The following is a 26200-nucleotide window of genomic DNA, read 5'->3' as shown; positions in this document are numbered from 1 at the left end:
TATAATGAAAGGTTTCCTGCCGTGTATTTTATTTATATTTTTTGTATTTATTTATGATTATTTTTCAATGATTTTATTACTGGCCTAAATTCATTTTCGCTCCATCCTGTCACTTTGACAGTTGAATGGCAGTATCTTGGTCGATGCAGCTCGCAAAAAAGACAGAAAAAAAAACAGCACGGTAAAAAGGAAAAACGGACGATCGAATGATAACTTTTTCTGCCAAAAGAGCGAAATTGCGATCGAATATTTTCTTTACCGTTAGCCTACAATAAACACGCGATGTGCCGATACTTAGAATAAGGTAATAAAATCATTTTTACGCCGATCAATACGGCGTAAGTGTTGCAGTATCTTCTGCCGTGAATTTTTAGTACGATTACATCAAAAGTCAATTGATATTCGCATGATATTTTCAAGGACTTCGGTTATATCCTTCATTATAATGAAAATGATACTTGAAATCATTGTCAATCGGTTGAAACCTATACAGAGACCTTTCTAAAAGGATCAGGTTTTTTTTCATTCATATTGTGGGCGTATACAAGAGGACTGTTCTCAATTACAATTACGTTCTGACCTAAATTTGAATTTACAAAGAGAAAAGAGGTCAAGAAAATGTAGCCACTGCCAAATTGGCGTGGCTCATTCCAACCTTGAGGGGTGGAGAGAGAAAGAGAGGGAGAGAGAGAGAAGTATAAAGAGTTATTTCTTATTACCTGTATTACACGAGTTTTCAACAAATTTTACAACTCTTGCCTGTAAACATCATGCACGGCATAAGCATGTAAATAGCATAGCATACGATATTGAAATGGTTAATCATGCTCGATAAATGAAGCCGCCATATTTGTCACGCGTAACCGCTGTACGATACGTATATACTTATATGTATTACATATATATATGTATGTAGATGAGCTATTTTCTCCTATGTACGTAATCCGAGCGAACACCTGCTGAGAGTTATGCGGTTTCGCCCTGCTTCTAATAGCAAAAACCTATCACGATTCGCATCTAGGTACATACGTGGTGTATACGTAACGTTGTTACAATACTCGCGGGTACTTATTGCGTAGGAACGGCGCGGCACAATAAATTAATGCATAAAACCAAATGAATATTCAGATCGTACGAGGAGCTGAAGTTAAGCAAACGTCTCGCTTGCCAACGCGTATATTTATAAGCATATAGTTCGAACAGTACACCTACTTCAACGACAAACAGCTACGTTTCACAAAGATTCACCTAGCCTTAAGTCAAACGTAAGCCTTAGAACATAAAAAAAGGGGGAGAAAATTACAACCGAAGTAGCTCTCGGCTTTTGACTTTTATGAAAGCAATAATTTTTGACTTGGGTAAACGTGGAAGCTTGTCGACTACTTTCAAGCAGATCACTTTGCGCTGGCAGTTTGTTTTTCTAACTTGACCGTTATAGAAATCATAACGATAATTGTGTAGACTCGGGATTTGATAAAAACAAAAAAAAAAAAAAACTTTGATCAACCGTATGAAAAATTATCCATAACATTCGTAATTTGTCAAGAATTCATTTGCGAGTTACGAGAGCACTTTTTAGCAAATTAAGCAGCAATTAACGATATTGGAGCAACGACATCTTGTCATCTCTGTGCAAGTTGTTCATTTCATACGCATCCATGACTATTTGTCTACAATAATACACAATAATCGGTTTAAAATTTATCCGTCACAATAAAAACTCGTATTCGCGAGACAAAAATACAGACAAATGTATCAAGCACGCGATACGAACACGTGGTTTGATGTATTAATGGCACGTCTAGGTGTACCGAAATATTTCAAAAGCAGACAACAACAAATCTCCACTTTGCTTGTTTCACTCACATTCACGAGCGAGGGTCAAAGCTCCGTCGGAATTTCTTTCTCATTTTATAATCTTCTTCGAAACAACTCCACGAACTGGTATGATAATAATTTATTCACGGATGAAAAAGATCACCCGCGTTATAGCGCATTATATATAGAGCGTGAAAAAAACTTACGTTTTTTAACACCGAGATTTCGTAAAAATTTGCAAATCTTCTTGTAGGCACTGTCGGCCTCCTTTTCGTTGACTTCCAACGTGCTTTTCGACGCTGGTTTATCGCCCCTTTGACCCGACAGACAGAATTTTGGATAACGCCATTCCTGGCGCGGTTCTGACCAATTCAACGTGTTCGCGGGCGCCATTTATTTATTTGTTTTATTTTTTTTAACAACTTTGTACAAGTATATCGTTCAGCGTACTGGATTATTTCACGTTTTAAGGAAGGTTATACGGTATTTCGCCAATATTCCTCTTTCCGCTTCGTTATAACTGGTTTGGTTACACGTGTAACAAATATGTATACACACACACGGTGAAATTCATTCACGAATTTAAAAAGAAAAATGCAAATCGATCCTTAAATCTTACGGACTCAAAGTCTTGATTTAACCGTCGTAAGCCTGTAAAATCTTCGTTTATATCCGAGTGATATCACTGGAACCACCGCGAATTATCACACATGTGTAAACACAATATTTCGAGACTGACGAACATTTTTATAGGATTTTAAAAAGCAAGAATAGTATTACGGAGAGAAAAGAGTTGAATAATATTCTTCACCTCGAGTAGATATTGAATTATGGATTAGTTGTTGAAATTTGATTATTCGCCGTTTTAGTTTATCGATAAGATTTCCACTTCTCGTCACTCTATGGTTTATACGTAACAACACGTGAGTGATGTATAAGAGGCTGTATAAGATTTTATTTTATAATGTACGTATATTTTTTTTTCGTCTCCGTTATACATCAACAGTTCAATTTACTTCCCCGTGAACATTTGACGAATATTGTTTGTTCGCGGTAAATATTTTGTCAGAGATGTCGGCTCTATTTTTAGCGGTCTGCACGCAGAATATGAGCGATATCAGTTGGTGCAAATAAAGATTTTTCTTCTCTCCTTTTTACGTTTCCACCACTTTCGAGATGTTTCATTTGAAAAAAAAAGAAAAAAAAAAACGTACTACGCGTAAAACACGCTCAAATATTTATTTGCCGTATAATATATCAGCAATAAAAACGAGCCGTGGCGCCGCTGGATTAAATCGCGTATGTGAAGAGAGAAGACCAAATATTATAATCAAATACACTAGATGTGATAATTTTTCCACCTTCGATACCGGAGTGTTGATTTTTATCAGTTTAGTATATTATCATTTATTACAGTCTCCGCGTTAATAGTCGTTCGATTTCGCATATTTGTATATGCTATTCTAATTTCACACACTTGGTCCGTGCACTTGCGACGCTATTATTGGACACGACGACGACGACGATGAGCACTGGAAGGCGAGACGAGGTTTAATAACACATGCGACACCACTCTCGATACGATATCCAAATCCAAACAATATATTAATTTTATTCAACGCTGTAGCGCGAAGCCGGGATCGATAAATAATTCACCAGCAACGCAAATCCCTGTTTCTACCGCTGCACAGCGCGATGGATGTCCGGGAATACACTGTAGTCAGGCACTGAACGAACGATTCAGTTATATACGTCACGGTATTTAAACGAGTAATATATAAAAACGGAAAATTACAATAATGATGATTAAAATTACATTATCGACTTGTGAAGAAGAAATGCGATACTTTACATTTCACGTTTCAATGTTACTCGTGATAACGACGCACACAGCATTCACGGACACAGAATCTTATCGCCATTCTTCCTTTCTTTTTATCCTCTCAACTCGTCGTTTCTTTTTCAAATCTCCACATACGAACTATACCTACATACAGTTGCGTGAAATTATTTCATCATTAAAATATAAGCGAAAATATGTTAAGCGTGTATGTTTCCTTCGCATTGCAAAAATGATGCGAGCGACGCGGTTCGCGGTTGAAGAAAAACACAAATTTTTCACCAATTTCTTTTGTCATCGTTTGTTCACATGTCAGTGATTAATCGCGCGGAGGTTAATCAGGGAATGTTTCTAAAAGTGAAAAAAAAACCAGCGAGAACGGTCGATACCCCGAGCAATATACACAGATTTAAAGGCAGTAAAGTAAGAAACTGTCGTCGCCGGGTTGAATAACTGTTCACATTTTTAGGTCAGTTCTGGGGGCGACCTGTACGCGGCCGTCTGTTCACCGATCTGATGATATAGCGACTGACGATGAGGGAAGAGGTTGGCTTAGGAGAGAGAAACAGAGAGAAAGAGAGGCGTTTCCGAACCGAGTGGGGAGAATAGACCGACTCGTGTTAAACGTACGTTTACTATACCGCGTACATGTACGATGATTGTACATAGATAAAAATAGCCACAAACCATGCGATTCGAAAAATTCCAAATAACACGACGTGGCATTGGCATAGCTGTATGTGCGTAATAATTGGGAGGGAAATTCTCTCTGTCGGTAAAATCTTTGTTTCACCGAACACAAGCAGCTTTGTTTTTTCTTCTATCCAATTCTATAGTGAATATTGTTGAAAAGTTTGTTGAAAAAACATTCGAGATTCAAGTGTAGCAAAAATAGGAAGTGTGTAAACAGAGCCTTGTTTTTTTTTATCACGTGGATAGTGGTCAGATTCTTGGAGGGTTTTGGGGTAATAATAATTTCATTTTTACTTGCGGTATAATTTCTATTAAGAGTCGCCGACGAATGGAAAAACAAAAAATTACAAAACCTGTAATACGAGACCGTGGATCAGACGAAATATACGAAATATACGTAATATGAGAAATATTTTTCCCCAGCACTTAAACTGCGTTATATGCCATACGTACAAAGAAACAAAATTTTCAAACATAGGATTAGAAATATATTAAATTGTCTTGAAATTTGCGAGAATGTATGAATTAAATTCCTGGTCCCTCTCTCCCTCTTTCTCTCTTCGTGTAATTAATAATTCAACCGCACAGATTACAGTTCATACAATAATAAGATAGTTAATAATAACAATCAATATATGGTTAAGTATCTGCAAACGTCGCTCTCTATATTTATAAATACATGGGGGATTGAGAAAGCAGCGCGTCACAACGAAATTGGCAAGGATGGAGAAAATCGTGCCTACGTCACGAGGCACACAAGGCACCTTATACGTCATCATTTCCATACCGCATACACATACTACGTATATTCGCGTACGTACGTAGAATCGTTCGAAGAATCGCACATACACACAATCGCACTTGGCAATAACAACAATTGCGGTACGATCCGGGGATGAGACAAAGAAACAAAGATTGACGCAAAGTCCGCGCAGGAAATTTGCAGAAAACGCGAATGACCGCATTACGTACGTGTATACGAATGCGTGTGTGTGTCTATAATTGCACGCCTGTTGTACCCGACAACTCACTTCTCGGATCCCGCAAGGCGGGAATCAGAATCGCGTATTGTGTGCTAAAAATTTACAACATGCACGTATACACGTCACGACTATATCTAACATGCCAAATTTACAGTACGCAGGCATATTATCCGCTGCTAACGACCGCGCGTGGAAAAAACTTGAAAGGCGCGTCTCTCGCCAAAAAGTTTTTACTTGCTAACCGTGAGAAAAATCGCACACTATTATATATATTTACGGACAAAAAATGAATTATTGAAACCCACCTGATGCTCATCTTATTACATTATACCCCCAGTATATCCAATCAATTTCCAACGCTTGCATCAGTTTTTCCCTATATATATATATATAATTCATACATAAATACATATTCTAATATATATGTATATGTAATGAGAAAACGACGCGTGGATAGATGCAGGCAGGATTCGGCGGATATGCTCGAGGGCGTAACCGCGAGTTTCAGACACGAGATTATACACAAGGCACGCATAATGAATAGGAATTGAGACGCGAGTAAAATGCTTGATGAACATAATATCTTGCAAGTTATGAAGAGGCAGCATCTACAGAGCGCACCGTGCAGCGTAATTGATCGGGAAGATGACGACGTTGTCGCTGTTATGGTCTAGCGAGTGGTGCTCGGAGAACTCCATTATCGTCATTAGACTCTGGAGGTTTTAATTGGTCAGCGTGTTTTTTTCTTCTCAACTGTACGAAGTATTAAATGGAGCTCGCTTTATTCGCGTATACAATGGAATTTGTAATTGACGCCAAAGACGCGTTTCAGACAATTTGAACAACAACTTCTACACACTGCCTGCCTGTATTAACCTGCTTGCGGCCGGGATTTCTTTTCGTTGATACATGCCTACTTTGGTGGGATACTTCCATACAATCATCCCCCAATGTTCCCCGGATATGTTCGAATAATGGCAACACCACTATTGTGGCGTTGCCGGCCGTCTAAAGGTTAATAACTACACCAAAGTTACACGGCTGCATCGTATAAGGTATACTCTGCGCAACTTTGCAGCAACAAAATTTCACGAGATTCAAGTTAGTAACGTTACTTCGGACCCTTAGGAATGTCTGAAATTTGGGGTGGGGTTAAAGTTTCGAAAGCGCCTAATTCCGAATTACTTGGTGGTGAAACTTGAGTAAAAGAAATCAAACTTTGACGAAACAGCAAAGTTTCGAATGGTCGGAAACGCGACGGCTCAAAGTTCTGGAATGCAAAATTCCGGAAATTCAAGTTACGATAGAGCAATGTTTCGAAAAGTAAAGTTCCGCTAGAGCAAAATTTCGATAAAGTAGGTATTATTCCGAAAATTAAAATATACTCACTCAGCGGAGTTTACTCAACGAGGGGGTGAAAAAAATCAGAAAAATCAGGATTGCGAACGTAAAAATATAGAAAATACAAAACAAAAAAAAAAGATTAAAGTGGTTAAATTTCAACAAGCCAAAAATTCACAGATCCGAACATCTTGGATCATTCGGAATTTCGACGTTTCAGATTCTTAAATTTTCTCATTTTCGCACTTTCGGAACTTTGGCTTGTCAGAGTTATGCCCTTTCGGAACTTTGCACTTTTACAACTTTGAGGATCGGGTTTCGGACCGTTCGCAACTTCGATGTTTCGTCAGAGGTTGATTTCTTTGCTTCGAATTTCGCTACGAAAAAATTTAGAATTTGGCGCTTTTGGAAGTTTTCAAATTCCGAATTTTAACCCCGCCCCTGAAATTCAGCTATTAAATCCCATAACAAAGCAAAAATGTTGATATTTTGAAAAGCCAATTTGACGGAAGTCGTTCTAAAATTGCACAATAACCATTTTTTACCACCCGATGTTTCGTGACGTTAACGTTACCAATTTCAGCCGTGTAAAATTCAGCCGGCAAACATTGTAGAGGGGTTCGTTAACACTAACAATAAATTGAAAATCTAGTTTAGCTCGCTGTACAATTATTGCCATGCACGCGCGCAAATCGTCGTCTGGCCTGCATCCAGGTCTCAGTGATGTGCCTGTAATGCACAGGCATTAATAGAATCTCAAAGTAAGACAAGCGATTAATTGGCTAGGCTAAATTTGTCGTGAAGAAGGAAATTTCCGTACCACCGTTATATATTTACTATAATTATAATAGCAGGGTCGACAATCAATTCCATATACGTAACATAATGACCGGATTGAAGTTGTTAACGTCATCGTAAGAAAACGTTGGAAAGAAATTTACCATTTTTAACTTTCGAAAACCTTTTTAAAGAAACTTGGATTTCGAAACAAGAGTGGAATTTCAATTTATTACGGTTTTCTCAATTTCAGACAATTCCCCAAAAGTCGCGAAATGACAGACTTCTCTCAACATGAATCGCCGCAGCAGCTTAACCAACTACAGCATGTTACATAACGAGATGCTGCTTCTTCCTAGTTTCTTAACTCCCTTCGTAAAAATGTCGCGTAGGTAATTATATTTACTACACGCGGTTATTCTGTTTACGCGCAAGTTCGCCGGACGCGAGACACTTATCGCCTATGGAGAATCCGTCGCGTTTTTCTTTTTCATTCCCCCCCTTAGCAAGGAATTTAAGAGCTACAACCGCACAGACGACAACTACGCGGCGGCTTGCGGACCTTGGATAAGTCGAGTGTTCAGGAAGAGAACGGGGTCGACTGACCGCTGAGCCATTATCTAGCATCCGCTAAAACGCGTTTCGATTACACATTTTTATTTTTAACAAAAAAATTCGTATTCATTTTTTCCCTTTCCTTTAATCTTCCTCCGAGCCTCCTCTGTTACTTTATACCGTGGATCAGAGAGAAAAACATTTCCATCGAATCAAAGGATATTAGATGAAAACTCCTTTGTACAGTTTCAGTCGTATTATGTCATCTCGACGCTCTTGTTATACCGTCTATTATTGTAATGCTTGACGTGACACGAAGTCGTTATAAGTAAAATGCCGTATGCACACACCTTTAACATCCGCAATAAGTAGGCACCCAGCTGTTCCCCGTACGTTACATATACGTATATATTAGAATCTACGACGCATCGTCGGTCGGCTTGAACGGTCAGTCACGACAAACATAAGTGTACGACGTACACACTAACGCGACACGTGCGTCACACACAGTTACGCAAAGCTAAAGTTTTTAACGAGTTGCGTAATGAGAGACAAATTTGAAGCGTCTGACATACGTTTTATACCGGCGCAGCGAAAACTTGCGGGGAATAAAATTGCACGCGTTAAAATATTACCAATGAGTTTTATTCAAAAGACTGCAGTTTATTATACTCGGAGATGTGTAGTGGTTGAAAAAAAGTTTAAAAAAAAATAACGAATGACACGAATCCGTCTGTAAAATTTTGGAAACTGGACCACCGAACGATCAAGTCCGTGGCGCAGATGGTTTCGACGAGAGATGAGAAGAAAAAAATGCGGTCGATCGGCGATATAATTTGCTTCGATGTTACAAAATCAGGCCTGTGGTCAAGGCTACGATGAGCTGTGGGCGCAGCGCGTATTTCAAAATCCATATACGTTGCGCGAGTGGCGAAAAACGAAAATAATTTTTTTTTATTTTCACTCTAAACTTATTCATTTTCATTAATCTGCGTTACACTTGAAGAACGAGAATAAATCTTAAAAAACTCCGTAGCAGGCAATTTTTTTTCTCTGGACTCAGGGCGGTGATTCATACGTTCGTATACAGAGAATTTTGAAGAATAACTAAGGGGTTGTAAAAAAATAAAATACTCGTGTGTATAATGGCGTGAAAGAGAGCGACGATGCTTATATATATATATATGTATATACATGTACATACATATATACGTATAACAGAAAAAGAGAAAAAATTCCTTCCTATTTCGAGACCATTGTAACAAAGAGCGTGCGCGCTCCCTCCTCTTCCCCTTGCTCTTCCTCCTCCTCGCATGGCGTGGAAATATAATAATTTCGAAAAGACACGCGACTGGATCCGGCGAAGTCCCAGTGACACGTGATTAAACCGGCTACGGTACGTGCGGCGCTCGCGTTAGGATGAACAACGTTTTTAACAAAAACGATTATCATCTTCTCGGGGTGAAGTACAATAATAAAATTAAAACTAACAAAGAGACGTTTTTAAAGTGTTTATGCACGTCTCGTACAACAGAGGAGACAGACGACGAGTGATTCGTACGAGTTCTAAGATCTTACAACTCGTGGCACATTCCACGTTTCAAAGAATTCTATTTCAAGTGATTTTCGCCTCAATATACTCGGCTTGCCCCGAAGTATATCAAGACTCTCGGTGTTTAACTAACTAAAACCCGACCTGGAAACGCGCCGCAACCAAGCTGGCCTTCCTGCACCCTCTAATTCGTGTACACGAGCTCAGGTTTCGGAAAGTTTATTCGTCATCGGCATTGGCGTTGGGTTCGCGAAGATGACGGAAGAAGATGACGATGATTATGATAATAATAATAATACAGAGATTATCGTCAAGTGTCTAAAACAATTAACGTCAATTGGTCAGTGTTTTTATCAGTCTTAGCAACGTCTATTATTTGCCTAACTTATAGACATAAGCGGGAACATTATTATACATATTTGTGTTATCGATGACGGGAGTTGTTTATTCGTCCAGGATCGTGAATGAAAATTGTCAACACGACCTGCGGAATGAAAATATTCGCAATTGTTTGCAAACAAAGAGACGGGCTAAGGTGTGTGAGAATTAATCGATCCTATGAAAAATTATACAATGTGCTGGGAGGAGGGTGAATTTTTGTCACATCTTTCGAGTGTGTCGAATTAATTAAGGTATAAATATTATATCATACCATGTCATGTCGGGGCGTTGCTGTGGCTCGTGATATCAGAAAATGTTGAAATTAGGTATAAAGAGAGGCGCGTTTAAGGGACGGGGTACTAAACCGGCAAAGTTTAACGATTTCACTCCGACACTCTTTTTTCTCGGAGGTGTGCGCGGAGGGTGAAAAGTATCGGAGGAAGTCGCGAGGAGAAGAGTCAAAGAACAAAGAACTATATACGAAAAATTCGAAGAACCCGACCGAGTAATTGCGAAGATGAACTCGATGGCGATGACGATAAATCGAGTCTGCGATATAAATTCGACGTTGGGTGAACCGATTGAATGGGCGTGGAAGTTACTCTGCGGTTATGAACAAGTGTTGTAATGAACTGTAAAAATATGGCAAACGGTGTAACTGTGAGACATTGCGATGGGAAGAATTGGAAGACACGATAAACCGAAAGCAACAGCCGTGGAGTGAAACAACGTTCATTTGTAGATAATTCCTCCTCCGACTCGAGCGAGTAGAAGGATCGGTCCCCTCGTTAGGTACGTTATACCTACTTCTCGAAGAAAACGATAATTCTCCATCGAGTGAATAACGAGTAAAAAATGGCGATAGAAGCACTGCTAATAATAGAACGAAACCAGTTGTTTCCCCCGGGGCAATACGCGCGAACAAAATAACGCGTATTCAGACATCCCGGCCCACGTTTGAACCCGCAGAGGGAGTAGGTGTAACGTACATGTGTGTAATATCACCGTATATACCTGAGCCTCTGTAACCTCGGCCAGGATACATTTTTATGCCGCGTTTATGCAGTACGGATTGTGTTTGAGCCGTACCTCAAACCGGCGAGCAGGTGCTCGGGTGTGACGATTTTGCAATAAAAGGGGGTTGAACATTAACGGCAGAGGGAAGATTAAGATGCACGCTGGTAAATGGGAGAAACGGGGAGAGAGGGAGAGAGAATTCGTACAACAGGCTTCGCCTGCAAGCCTTGCGCGTGTATTACGCAAATACGTCACATTCCTATCGCGTCAAGTTTAAATCTCTCCTCACGTTTTACCCCCTCTCGCCAGTCACGAGTTACTCGTTTCTCATTCTTCGTTACTCGTTTTTCGGCCTTTGATTTTCCTCGTCTTTATTTCTTTCGCATTCGTTGACGCGACGCCCTTTTCTGCATCTCGATCCTAATTGGTATTAAACGGACAGCAAAAAGAAAAGATTGTTGGCGCAGGGAATCTGTGTCTTCTTTTGTCAAATAAAAATTATACTTGTACTTCCGGTTTCACGATTCAAGAAATTCGGTCGTCATATCCAATCTGATTACTATTTTTATAATGGTATTTGCTTATTGCGTATTGATAAGTCGATCGAGTGTCAATAAAGAATGTGAAAAATCGTAGGAAATAATTAGACATAGCATAAACCACACACGTTGCTGCGCGAAAAAAGTAACGCCCGTGCACAAGAGTACTCGTTACTTTCGAGTTTGTACGTCTGCTGCTGTGTAGGATTCAAATTGCTTTGTTTTATTTATAAATCGTCTTCAACGTCTAGAGAATCTCCTTTTGGCCTAGGTTATACATGTGTGTATATGCATAACGTATGACTGATTGTGAGTGAAGAACTCAGTGCCGCATAGCAATCCATGATGCATTTCTCTATCTCTTCACAATATCCGAGTGTCATTTTTTTTATTCTTCCTCTCGTTCCCTCCTGTAATTTTGTCCTTACAATTTCGTCCATCATTCATTCTCACAACCGTGATACGATGGTGATGATTTTAGATAGTATTATTGTGTAAGTTTTACACCTGTAATATGCACGGTGAAAATTTAATATGCGAAAAAAATTGACTCGCTGACTGCACGAATAAACGTTGAAATCGAGGCGGTATTTACATAGACATTCCGTCTTTCACTCCCGTCTCTGCTTCCTTCTCCTAAACTTCTTTGCCTCTTTCAAATCTCATCACGTCCCTTTGAATTCTTTCTTTCGTTCTTTTCATTCATCGGACGATAGGCATAAAGCCTGGGCGTCGATATTAATTTAGAAGGTAAGAACCGGACGACAAAAAACTCGACGATATATCCGATGAAACACATACGCGTATCTACCTCAGTTATATTACTTTATACGCATGTAGGCATTACAAGTGTTATAATATCACAAGGTACAGCTGTAATAACGAAAAACTGCGTAGGTGAAAAGATGACGGTCGTGAAAAATAGATTTGCCTATTTTTAATACGGTCTGCGTTATTTTCAGGACGACAAATTTGAACGTCGACGATAGTTAGGTAGTTATATACCTATGTCTGCGTAAAAGCAGGTAATCCGAGGTGTGACGTCATCCGTGACAAATTTTCACTTTTCGCGCCAAAAACCACTCCAGCGAATTGGCAAAGGAATTCCCTCGTCGTACCACATAGACGTATACTTGTTCTAATTCCGAGATTCGTATCACGATTTTGCATCATTTAGCGCCATTTGATAACTATTGTAATAATTATTAATGAGAGCGTTGTTGGATAGCTGGGTCCGAAGATATAATGTGATAATTTGTGCGGATATATAGGATGTGGAAAAAATCTATTATGGTTTACGGATAAAGTGACAAAAAATTTTATACATCGTATATACTTGGCAAAAATTTTAATTACCAATTAATGCACGTTGTATATCATATAAATTATTATACCTGGGGGCGAAGATAATACCTAAGCATTTTATTGTCAGACCAGTCTTGCATGCAGCAATGTTTCATAACCTTTCGATATTTCTAAACAGACAAATGTAGAATAAATAAAATAATAATTAGAAGAAAAAAAAAAAAAAAGAGAGAAGTAAAATTTTGGTGTGCATATATTCTGTAAGTACGTAGGTAAGCAGTTTCTTGTTGAAAGAAATGTAAACGAAACGACATCTTCTTTATGCTTGCGAGAAAATAAGTCCTGTAGTTACGAGGCTCTGAAAATATAAGGGGGTGTTTTATCTACACCGCTGTACCTCCTGCAACGACAACATTTCCTTCCGTCCTTCCTGCCTTCCCTTTTTTTTCTTATTAACCGAAGCTATAGCATTATTTACGGTAAATTTGATTGACTGCAAATCGAAGCGGCGTCTCGTACGTACATACTTTATATACATATATAGCCCTTATGTGTTTACAGAAACTATGTATGCGTACCTGTGCATACGTGGTATACCTACACGATTAAATCGATAGCATGCTCGCAGTTTACATTGAGAAAATGATTGTATCGTTAAAATCAAATTGGAGTATAATAATAAAAGAACATTAAATTTTCTATAGCGGAGGAATAAAATGAAATATCTAATAATATCTAGATATAGTAGGTTACATGTCATAAAACGAACGTTATTCATTCGTGTCCGAGTGAAAATGTTACGACGCTTTTATGACATCGCAACGAATAACAGAGCATGAAGAAGGAGCGTCAAAGAAGAAGATACCGATTAAAAAATTACCAAGCAAGGTAACGATACCTGCAGCACTTTTGTTTCTTATATTATAATGTAACCGTTCGTAAAAATAAAATTCCTTCAGTCTGTATAATTAATATTGCGGTAACACGTCGTATCGGAGCTGGATATTGTATACGAGTATGAGAGTTTGTTAAATATATTTCCATCGGACCAATGAAAATGGTATATCGACCCGGTGAGGACGTACTACCATCGCTAAAAACGTTCGACGTACCGCCAACTTTCGCCAAAGGGTTTCGCGATGATGTGTCGATACATAATTTCACACGTGAGGATTCTCGTACTTTTTTGTTTTCAGTATACGTACACAGATAGACACGTACAAGCCGATGACGTGTACAGTAGCGTGTGAAGATACACAAAAAATATTTTATATTTCAATCTACCAACTGATACGCGTCACGCGTTACAGAATTTTTTAAACGCGGTTGTACCTTCTCGTCGTGTAGCGAAAATCTTTGCCTGAATAAACGAAGAATTTCAGAGGCACAAAAAAAACAAAAAAACAAAAAAAAAAAAATTGATAAAAAGTTACGTTACACGTGTATACTGTCATTTTTACTTTCTCCGTATTTAGCAGGGTACAAGAATTTCCTTTCGTTAAAATTGGGAGTACGAGTAGAATAAAAGTTGAAAAAAAAAAAGAGGAGAAGGGGAATAAATAAAGAAATAAAGAGACATGCAGGGTTTTAAAGTAAAAAGGAAAGAGGGGAAAAATCAGAGAAAGAATAAATTTTCTATTTTCTAACCAGTGTTTACGATAACAAGAGACATGTGTTCAACATCTGTGTGTGTCGCAATCTCGGGGTGCAATCCTAAAAATAGAGGCATAGTATCACAGGACCCGTTATATGCATGCAGTAAATACATACCTACATACACAGGCGAACTACCTAACTGACGAACGAACGGAGACGGAGCGGAAAGCGCGAGACGCGGGTATCCATCCATCCATCCATCCATCCGTGGATGTACCACCTAAATATACACACGCCTGCATATGCGCCGATGTAGGGTGGGAACGACAAAGAGGAAATCTGTTTTATCGACTGCGGTAGTGTCAAGTTGACGCGGGGGGCGCCACCTGTCGCGTATCTGTTAAACCCTGGATCTGTCATCCCGCGTATCTCCGTTCAATTGTTGTCTCCTCACCTCCTCCTCCTCCTCCTCTTCTACCGCCCTTCTGCTCCGTCCGCCACGAGCTTCGTGTCAATGTCGATGCTGCGCGGAGTGAGCCGCGCGAAATTTTTAGCTCACAGTCGATATGGACTAACACCGAGTATACGAATATATACTGTGATTGTTAGAAAATTTTTATTCTTTGTTTTCTTTTCTTTTATTTTTCTTTTTTTTCAAAAATGTCCGAATGAGAACGACGAGTAGCAATGAAAATGAAAGAAAAAAAAAAAAAAGATTGACGAATCGACAGGCCCCTTCGTAATCGACGATATTTGTTCAATTTTCTCACGCTTCGCGAGATATCGCGTACAAGTTATACATATTTTACAAACTACACTCTATTTTCATCGGTTGGATAATACGCGGCGCAGTATACGCGGTAGTATATAAGCTCTCCCCCTCGCCCCCCCTTGCCCGGCCCCTTCTCTCCCTCCATTCCCTTCCTCAACCAGCGCCGTAGCAACTAGAAGTTAGAAATGGCGGCGGCCATCGGTGCATTCGTAATGGCCAATGGCCGCCTGTCGTTGCTCCAGCTGATTTTCATGAATTCGTTAGGAGTGTTCGTGGAGGAGGAAACCAACATATGCGATATTATAAATTTGTTTTACGAAATCGGGAGGTGGAAGAGATTCGTAATAAAAATTGTTAATTATATTCGGTACAATTGTGCCGTGAATCGATGAAGCGAGAAGAAATTGAACGGCATGGGTACCTCAGAGCCTCGAGTGCATGTCTGTGCATCTTCTGCTACAGCTGGCAGCGTCTGCAGCGCAGAAAGTCACGTGAGAGCATGTGTCAAACGTCCTTCTTTTCTCGTGCCGTCTGACGTGCGGGAGATAGACAGACTGACGCAGATAGTTTGCAATAGTTCAATTGTATAAATAATACATTGAGAGGGAAAGGAATTTAACTTGCTCTAATTAAACATAAAAAGCCTTGACCATGTTCTACATTATAACATCGTAATTATACCGCGCCGCGCTTACTCCGCAATATTTATCGTACGATGATGTTTGCTGGATTTTTAAGTTACTAAACCGAACCCCGTTAATAATGCTCGGTAAGCACGCTGTTAATACGCGTTGCAGAATTTCATCGATTAGGCGGGTACGATACGTGCGTTGGTAATTTTTGTCGGAGATGAAATAACTCTACACACGTACATTATAAACTCGTGACGTGGTAACAATACTTGACGCGACGATTGTTGTCATAGATTACAACCAAGTTTAATATAATCAAGGAATTACGATCAGTAAAACCTCCAACCGTGCAGCTTCGCTGCTCTCGCTTCGTCGTACCTGCGGAACGATGTTTTTGCAAGAGTTAATAAGCCGATTGCATATCTTTGGATCAATGCCGTTCTTTCTATGGGAAAAAAAGAAGTACGAGCATAATGTAAAATTTTCTATACTGACATTTCTCGCAACTTGTAGGCACGCCGCACAGCTGCTGCACTGTGCAGGCGTATCTGGTAGCTGAGACAGCACGATCAGCCGAAGACGGAGTTTCGATCTTCGAAGTGAACTAACGAATCACGGTATGCATTCTGCATTCTGCAGCAGCGACTGCCGAGCAGTGTGCATTATTTTACTGGAATCGGTAACAGTGCTTGGCGTCTACAGTCTCCGACCGACTATGCAGGTGATTCCTCGTTTCTATGTCGGCATATTAAAAGCGATCGTAAGGGTTTCATTTGGAAGCATAATAAGATGGATAAGAAGAAAAAAAGAGAGTTGGAAATTATACGCTGCAGACTCCTCGGTGTTACAACTTGAAAAGATGAAACGAAGAGAACTCTGCGTCAGTCACTTGTACTCCGGATGCGTAGTAACCTTTTTTTAACCCTTCTCTTCTCCGCGGTCTTTCCCTCCCCCCTTCCTCCTATTTCTAATCTCCATCTCTGCGTGTTGATACTTTTATTTTATCTCTCGTCAATAGTCTGTACCAATTTAAATCGACGTCTAACCAGGGAGTAGGCAAATGTAGCACATTTATCGTTACAACGATAAAGCGTCACCCTCAAGAATTCCCTCATTCTTGGTAGGTACAGTGAAAATATTTGTCGACTCGAAGAATCGACCGAAAAAGTTAACGACAATAATTCGAGATTTTAAAAAACGAATCGAACAAAACGTAAAATACGTTTAAGAACAAGCGTCGCTGCTGCACTCTCTTGTTAGAGTGACAAAGAAATTGACAAAAAAAAGTACTTCGTTTCTTACTTCATTTTTTTCATCTATTTATAGCGCAGGAGCATTGACGCCGAGAGATCGCGCGGTTCCCTCGGGTCAACGTGATGCAAAATATGCGTTTCCAGCATGATATCGTCGTTCGGTAATAAGATCTGCAGGGGGAATCTTGACGATCATAATTATCACGAACGTGTGAAAAGGTTTGGTAAAGGGAATCCAAAGTGGAGACACTGACCACTCCACCAGATATGCCATCCATGCTGTGCTATGAGCGTACATGGTATTATGTTAATATTCGTTTCCGCCGCGTTTCACAAATTGTGTTATGATTTCTCTCAAATTGTATCTCACCGGAAGTAATTGATCTGTCAAAACTAACGCATCGCGTCTGCGATCAATGATTAATTCGTTTATTCTTAATACCAACTTCGGGAATATACCCTTAGAGATTGTTCGTATTTTGGTAATCTTCTATTATTCAGGCGATTGACTCGAATCGTGTGGGTTAGATTGGTTGGCCCCAAGGAGAAACGGTTATACAGATACATATATCGTGTGCATACGTTAGAAGTTGTAACTTTATGAGAATTATACTGCCTCTCTGAAACTGGCATTCACAAAATTTGACACCCACGCTAGAATACGGGCGCCAAGATGAAATGAAAGTGTAGGAAAGAATGATTCAACGACTCAACGGATTATGAATATGTGAGATACAAGTTTCGCCTCCGTTCGAAAATCGAGCGATTCGAAAAACGTTTCGTGAACGTCGATACAGGGAAAGAGAAAAAAAAACCGCTCACACGTCGCTACTAAACGAAAAGAACCAAAATTTTCTTCCAAGTGCTGTTTTACATATACATGCAACGAGTATAGCAATAAATAAAATTTTTAAAAAACAGACATTCTTCATCGCTGTACGTCTCGCCTAGTTGATTTTGTTTTCTTTCGTTTCAACGCGTATTGCGCACATCTAACGACGGTGAAAATGGGGTTCTTTTGTTTAATGTTTGAAGTTTATCAGTAAGCAGTAGCAACAGCAACGCGCGGATCGATGAAACAAACGTCAAAGTCGTGGGAAGTTCGATATAATAAAAGCTAAGTGAATACAACGAATTAACGCGAAATATCGTATGTAAAAGAAGGCTCTACGCTACTATCTACGCCCATGTTTCGAATGACATACCTGAATCACGTGCTCGGCACACTTGCGAGGAAAAAGAAGAAGACCGACAAAAAAGAATTGAAAAAAAAAAAAAAAAAATCAAATATTGAGAAGAACGTAACAAAGATAAGAAGAATAAAGCCTATAGGAATGTCGAGATCTCGCGAGTATGCGGAGAAAAATTGGTAAAAACAAATAAGGTCGCGTAATCGATCGATATACGTGATACAAACACACATGCATAGAAGAGATACAGGAAGAATGTCTCTCGTCCGAATGTCCGACTGGCCGTGACCATAACATGGGGTGAGAATTTTCGTCCTCGACGGTGAAAGAGAGATAAGGAAGAAAAGCAGCAGCACCGAGGCACATCGACCGCCCGTCGAAGAAAGCAGCAGCGATAAAGAGGACACGACGAACGTGTCTTTGAACTTTAGTGTAAATTCTTTTTCGAATCGGTAACGTACGGACAACGGATATCGCGTGTAACGTTATAGCGGGTATCGGTAACGACGAGGCTTGCGACCGTGGTTAAATTAGTGTAAATTAAGAGCTGCGGTGGTGCGCTACTGCCGCTGGTTTGCTGTCGCTGTCGTCGTTGGTTGCTTTAACACTGCAGCCTTGACGACGACGACGATCAGCAGGAGGGTATTACGAAATTTTTTTAAAGAATTTCGTCTCTCCCTCTCTCTCTCTCTCTACCCTCTTTTCTTCTTTTTCGTTATTTCTTTCTCCCTTTCTTTAGATTTTCGTTACGTAGGTATGCGCAGCAAAGTGCCGCCGCCTTGTTCGTCGGGATCAGAGCGAATAATGATGCGTGTATGTGGGCGTATTGACCCGGTTACGCGGGCAAACGTGTTCCTCGAGGATTTACCACCAACGTAGGGAAGGAAACAACAAAGGCACAATAGACAACGTATTCGGAGACAGTCGGAGGTGCATAGCAACAACTAAACTCGTGCAGATTGGTCGGTTGGTGGGTGCATGCGTGAGTCGGGGGTGAAATGGGGTGATGATGGCGAAGAGAGAGAACAGGGTAAGGTGAGGTAAGGTGAGGTAAGGTAATGCGGCGATGACGATGACGGTGGTGGTGGTGGCGTGATGATGGTGATGAAGATGATGACGAAGGTTCGATGAGGTAGGTACTCACTGCTGATTTTCATGCCGCCCAGGGGGGGATTGGTCGGGGGTTTGTTACCCTCCGCGAAGGAGGTGGTCCTCGGTCTTCCGCTCATCCTCTAAATCGTCCTCCTCCCCAACTGTTCCTTCACCCTCCCAGTCGATACGCTCCTGGCTCGTGTAGTAAACCCCTCGCCGTTTGCGTCTCGTAATAAATCCCGAAATGTATTCCTCGTCGTCGCGGACATCAATGACACCCGATATCACATCGCACGATGTTTTTTGACGGTGCACGATTATACGATATACAACAGCGGCGTGACAATCGTTCGGCTCGTTTATTCACAAATATCCCCCTTTGCACTTGTCCTTGCACGGTTTGCCTGCGCTTTTCACCCGTCGTCGCCTAGAAGTGCGGTACACTCAATCAGTCGAGGTATGTATTAGTTGTACCAGTCGTTCGTTCGAGTCACGATAGCTGCGCTAGTCGCCGTTCTCGTCGCCGTCGCACTCGTCGTCGTCGTCGTCGTCGTCGTCGTCGTCGTCGTCGTCGTCGTAGTCGACGTCCTCGTCCTCCACCTCCTAGTTGCCGTCGTCGTCGCCGTCCTACCTTAACCAACTTCCCGTAGGGCGGACGTTTTTCGAACGGTTGATATACCTCGTACAGCCAGCGCTGTACCGCGCAGTCGATTCGTGCTGGGTTGGGTTGCCGTTGCCGCCGTCCGTGGTGGTGGTGGTGCTGCTACTACCGCACGGCTTGGTTATGCTCGATTTTCACAAACTTCCAACGACCGCACTCCGGTGTCGACTTGGCCGAAACCTTTTTTTTTTTTTTTACTCGTCTCTTCCTCCTTCACTGACGGACACCGAAACTCTGTGTCGTACACCTCGGACTAATTTTTTCCCCTCCGCGGATTGCTTGGCGATTGATTCGGCACAGAGTTTTCACCCACCGATTAACCAACGCACACCGATAAATTTTTTCTTCTTTATTTCTTTCGCGCCTCTATCTACTTTTCGTTGCACCGCTCCTTTCTTTCTCTCTCGTCCCCTCTCACTCGCTCACTCACTCACTCACTCTCTCTCACTCTCTCTCTCGCTCTTTCTCTCGCTTTCTCTTTCTCTCTCTCTCTTTCTTTCTCCGTCCCACTGTCCACGGCAACTTTTTTTCGCGCGACCTATCCGAAGAAGTGTCTCCTCTATCCCCGATATTTCTCTCTCTCCTCGGGCTTCGCGTGTTCTCTCCGACCCGTATATATAACGACGAAATTACCCACGGAACGTTCGCGCACTCGTTGTACTAACGCGAGGTTTAAACATTTCGAATATCGCTCATTATCCACCGGTACGCGACGACCATTTGCAACGGTGCGATATTTAACGGATCGAGGAAAATTCAACCTCTTTCCGACGTCGGGAACCACACCAGCCACAAATTTTTCGATGCCTCCTCCAGACATTGACCCGTTCGGGCGAGATCGGCCCACTCGAGCTGACACGGAGACTCACGAACGTGACGTCAGCCACTCCCACCTCTCCCAGGGCCGAACGGTGCCGATTGTCAGATCCTACGGTGGCGCCGCGCCTCGGAGACACTCGGAGTTGATTTCCGCCGCAGAGAACGAGGGCGGCGCCACCTACAAGCCCTTCCACTCTCGCACTGTCATATGTCTCTATGGCTCTATCGTCCGAACGTTTCGACCGTGCCGCGTTCGACCTTTAATTGATACCTGCATCGTGTACACGGGAGCATACGCCGGGAGAATGTCAAAGCTTCTCCTAGAACAAACCCTTTCGTAACGAGAAATATGACGCGTACCTACGAAACCCTTAATGCCTGTCCGCACGTACGCACCCATGTTGACATACGTACATAGATCTGCGTATGTGTACGTGAGAACTTGTCAGGCGACGATGCGTATTCGTGGAACGCTGCCTGAGCATGCCTAGGTTTGAACTCAACGTATATAGGCATAACGAGCGTGTCCAATGTTCCTGACGTTGCCCGTGCCTAAATCCTTGCCAGTGGTTACTCTGAATTACGAAACATCCTGGTCATTTTATTCTTCACCTTGAATACATATTGCTGTTACAGGCGGCTTCATCCCCCCCCCCCCCCCCCTCTTTCTAAATTAAGAGATTACTGGAAAACCTACAGGAACTTGCCGAGCGGAAATCGATTTATTATAATTATTACTCGTCAAGACATTACCTTTGTTTGATGTATGATGCATTTATGTAATATGTATCTACATGTTACGTAAAAAATACAATGCCTCTGCTCGCCGTAGGTCAAGTTCAGCTGAAGATTACAGAACTCTGAAAAATAATTATTGTATGTAGAGATGTACTTTGAGTGACAACAAATTGTTTTTCGCTACACGAACTGTACCTTTTTTATTTTTAACAAATATGCTAGTTAATCTATGTTCTGAGAAATGGCGAATAAAGTTATGATATCGTTGTTAACGGAAGGGAAAAATGAAATGCTCACCTAATAACCAAGTTCAGATGGTAAGTAGCAGTCTATTCTACCGAGGGAATTCATTTGATCTGTCACGCGTACGCTCCTGCCATCTGGTTGTGGATGAATGCTCAAGATGTTCATCCCCTCTACGTAACGCCGATAGACCCAAAAGGCGCGCACTTTAGTTCAAGTTGCATTTTAGATGCGACAGGCGCAACATCACTTGTGGTTTTACCGGTATGATTGTCATCGTATATTGTGGGTAAAAATCTGCGATCTTCGGTACTGTACGATAGTTAAATTAGTGCTAGTTGTGAATTTTCAACGATACTACCCGCGACGAGAATCTTTTCGGTAAGTTTATATTTCACTTTCGATGTCGGGATAAATTGTTAATTTTTACACAAATATTCTGGAATGGTGCAATTCAAAGGGATCTTAGTTCACGATCGAACAGGTACGCCTCTGAATTAAGCCTACTATCAAAATTTGAATCAGTGAAAATTCACTGATTCCCAGTTACAACTATATTACTGGAAGAAAAGCAATGCATACACACTGACGGTTTAGTGACTTTCCACTGATATTTCACTGCTTTCCAGTGTATATACACTGATTTTCTCCAGTGGTACACGTATAACTGATTCACATTTCGAGAGCATGTTACATGTTTTCAATCTCATGCGTTTATTATACGCTGACAACCTTTCAGTAAATCGGTTAGTTGTTTCTGAGGTAAAGCTTTTGAAAGATCGTGAAAATAAAAATAACCGACATAAATTACGCGACGCTTTAATTAATTACGTGTTTTCTATATTGTCGATGTTACATGATCAGTAACAGCCCAGATTAAATCACACGTAGCGTGTAATAGAATCCAGAGATGAGAAAGCATCATCGCGCAGCCGACAAATCTTCGTCAACTTTATAAATGAAAACCTCGTTGTAATTTTTGGAAATTCATTTCATCAGCAAAATATTTATAGTCGGAAAAAATGGACACTTCCGAATCCATTGAAAAATCAGATAGGTACACCGCAGTCGTACAATATTCACCATTAACTCTCAAAGCGTTCGTTTAATCAGTGGTAAATCAAAAACGCGGAAAAGAAATAATGATAGAAAAATTGTGTGAAAGTATGAAACTTGGAATAAAATTCAAACGTACCGAGCAAAAATAGTCAAAGAAAAAAATGAACTCCACCCTACACATCGTTACCCCTGCGATGTTCGTGGGAAGGTTCGTTAGCTTTGCATGAGCCATTGGACAATACTTAATCTTCTTTCGCGCGAATTTATATCCCCGATTATACACGCAGTTTTAGTATTCGCTACGGTAAATTCGAGGCAGCGGAAACTACAGGGGTTCGTTTTCTGATAATTCAATTTGAGAGCACTTCATGGTGCGCGATGATTCTCACGTTCCGAAATCAAATACATACCGTATACGCAAACCAATGAAAGCCCCTTGAAAATCGTGAAAAAAGCTTTTACGGCGTATGGAGTGAAACTGCAATGCTGCAAGGGTATAAAAATTCATTTCGGCTTGTCGATATTTGAAACATAAATTTGAAAACGCCGATACGAGCCTGTAATAAATAATGTACATACATCCGCCGATTTTCAAATCTCAAACAACTGTAATGGACAAAATATATATAATGTATATATATGAACGCATAAATCCCCGTATATTGGACAAATATTTGTCCAACGAACATCGGCAAAATATTATCAAACAATATAACTCGAACGAATTTTCAAGAAGCACGCTAAATCGAAAAGGACGTGCGAAATTTTCATCAGCAAATTTAGTTTCAAGGTATTTCGTATTCCGCTTTAGAATTCGGTACGAGTCCGAATAATACGAATCAGTCCGTTCTGTAATTATCGCCGAGAGTCGACCGTCCCCTTTGGACTTAATGAAAAATATTGACGCGCGACTGGGAAAACACAGGTTTATATTTATTTCAAAGAAGTTCATAATGTTCTACTCGAGATCATACATGTCTGTCTGACGACGCAAACGCCGGCTCAACTATCCGTCAACTCTGACCTGTTATATGCTGTTAGATGACAGCTAATGCAAGTAACTTCGGCAAACTCTGCAGGGAACATTATATAAACCAAAATGCAAATTTCATTGATCAGATTCGCGGGCAATGAATCGCGGACGAGTTAACGAACTTTGTTTGCTTGTTTTATGCGGTACACGTAGTTCCACGTGTCGTATACACTTATTATAATCGGGTATACAGATACTTGTGCGACTGAACTTGATTATTCTCTCAAATGTTTACGCAGTTGCGTTAATTTTGCACAGAAATATTTAAAACCGCTGTGCAATTTCTCGGCGACTTTTAATTGCGGATTTGCCCGAATAATAAAATTTCCTACTCAAAATTCCCTGTTCGGTGTAATTTCCAAGCCATAGAATCCGCGAACCCGGGCCTGGAGGGCCGGCGTATTATATGCATTGCATCGCTGCACGTGAGGTGGAGTCATTTCATTCATTATACGCCGAGTTTCACGAGCACAGATGAAGTGAGTTCGTGGCTCTGCTGAGCATGAAACTGATTTGTTTCACGTCGCGACTAAGTGGAGTTCTGCGCGAAGTTGAAATTCGACTGTATATGCGATTATATTCATAGCTGTATTATAAGAGCGAAGAATAACGGCGATAAAATTCTCCGCGGTTTTGGATAAAAGCGTCTCTCGCACAAAATGACTCGCCGCGTGACGGGGAACGAAGAGATTGAAAATTTTCAATGGGACAGATTCGGCTTGTTCACGATAACTTGACGAGAGTTTAATTAACTTCTCGAGTATATTCAATCCCTCGCAGAGTGTCGAGACACAAAGAAGCTCCTTAAATTTTATAACGAATATCATCCAGAAAATCCTCGGCTCGGAGCTTCTTTCAGTTACGTATTATTATCGACATTGAAGCAGCGTGTAGTTTGGGAGAAAGTTTTTTTGCAGCATTGTATCACCGCCGGTGGCTGGATGATAATAATGGCTCTCTGATTTTCAACCCTGCCTTCACAGCGGGTGAAAAGGGCATTTGTATCAATCAAAGCCGAAGCTCAACTCCGGTGAAAAATGATGGCGTGTCTCCGCTCACGAGACGTTTAAACGACCGGGCGATGATTCATTCGATTGTGATTCAACGGGACCCAGCGTGCAGTTGCGGAAAGTAAAAGTGTCCGCATGTGCGCTGCGTGTCCGTATGTACAATATTACCGACGATCCACCCCATCCACAATCATCGATCATTTTGAAACGACGATGCGAACCTGCCGTCTTCCGGATTCCATCGCTCGTTCGTTTACCCCGCGGCTGAGAGCTTTTCTTTGGCGAAGGATCAAGAATCCGACTCGAGGAGATGATTCATTCAATTCCGATTCAAGAATCATGCCAAGTATATATAATCGCGCACTCCGATTCGTTCGACGTAGGTATAACAATATCATGCACACATCAATTCGCCGATTCGACTTATATACCGAGGTAACATATCGCAGCGCAGTTTCCTCGCCGACGAGGATCGATCGCTTCGTCGTCATTATAAAATCGCCGCATGGGAATTGACCGATTTCATTTCCCGTTTCCTTTGAATCAAAATGATATTCCGTACTCTCGATCTGTAATATCGGCTGCATAACGCAAAGTCGCTGCTTCATTCCCGTCCGATGCAGCCTGCGTCGCGTACAGGATACGCATACGTATCAATCAATCTGCAGAGTTAGACTTGCGTAAGAGAGAGAGAGAGAGAGAGAGAGTCTCGAGCTGACTTTGAAACTTGAATACTGCTGGGATCAGTTGTCAGTTTTTCTCCCGCAACACATTCGCAGCACGTTTTGGCTCCAGATCAAAGAACCTGCTGAGATGCGCGCGATGCAGACGTCTGTGGATATATATGGGACATACCTACCTATCTATAAACCGGTCAAACGTTGGAATATTTTAAAGACTGCGTTAAAGTCTTCGCGTCGTTTAAAAATAACAATTACTTCTCGCGAGAAATATATCACGTATACAGATAAAAAAAAATTTGCAGCGATTCGGGGCCTTCTTCTTTCGAGTTCTAATTACATTTCGACTAACGAGCAAATCCCGACGACTTTCACGGGAGCTGCGATGCGCGTCAAGAGACACCGGGAGACAAATTTTCATCGCGTCAACGGCAAGTTCTCGTTTAGTTACATCCGGTTCTTCGTTGACACTGAACTTCGTGAGTGAGTGAGTGGCAGGCGTGGAAGCCACTCGAGAGTCGTGACTCGTTCGCATCGCGTGCTTTGTACTTACCTATTCCCGAAGCGAAGTAGTCGGGGAAGAGAAGAGAGCCGGTCCCGTTTAGTTTGTAAGGAGAGAAG

General features: G+C 41.2%; 1 protein-coding gene across 7 annotated transcripts in view; it reads right to left on the bottom strand.

Moving 5' to 3' along the window:
- Positions 1–20839, bottom strand: part of LOC124307504 (glycogen synthase kinase-3 beta) — a 30876-nt gene extending 10037 nt beyond the window's left edge. For 3 of the 7 annotated variants that reach the window (XM_046769220.1, XM_046769221.1, XM_046769223.1), the window contains exon 1: positions 2025–3664. In XM_046769220.1, coding sequence (XP_046625176.1) covers positions 2025–2211 — 187 coding nt within the window. In that variant the 5' untranslated portion in view covers positions 2212–3664. The other 4 variants (XM_046769225.1, XM_046769222.1, XM_046769226.1 and 1 more) reach the window with 4 other exon arrangements.
- Positions 20840–26200: the final 5361 nt, after the last annotated feature.

The sequence above is a fragment of the Neodiprion virginianus genome, chromosome 6 (assembly GCF_021901495.1).
Source record: "Neodiprion virginianus isolate iyNeoVirg1 chromosome 6, iyNeoVirg1.1, whole genome shotgun sequence".
Lineage (NCBI taxonomy): Eukaryota > Metazoa > Arthropoda > Insecta > Hymenoptera > Diprionidae > Neodiprion > Neodiprion virginianus.
The sequence above is the reverse complement of the archived record's forward strand: the minus strand, read 5'-3'. Positions and strand labels throughout refer to the sequence as shown.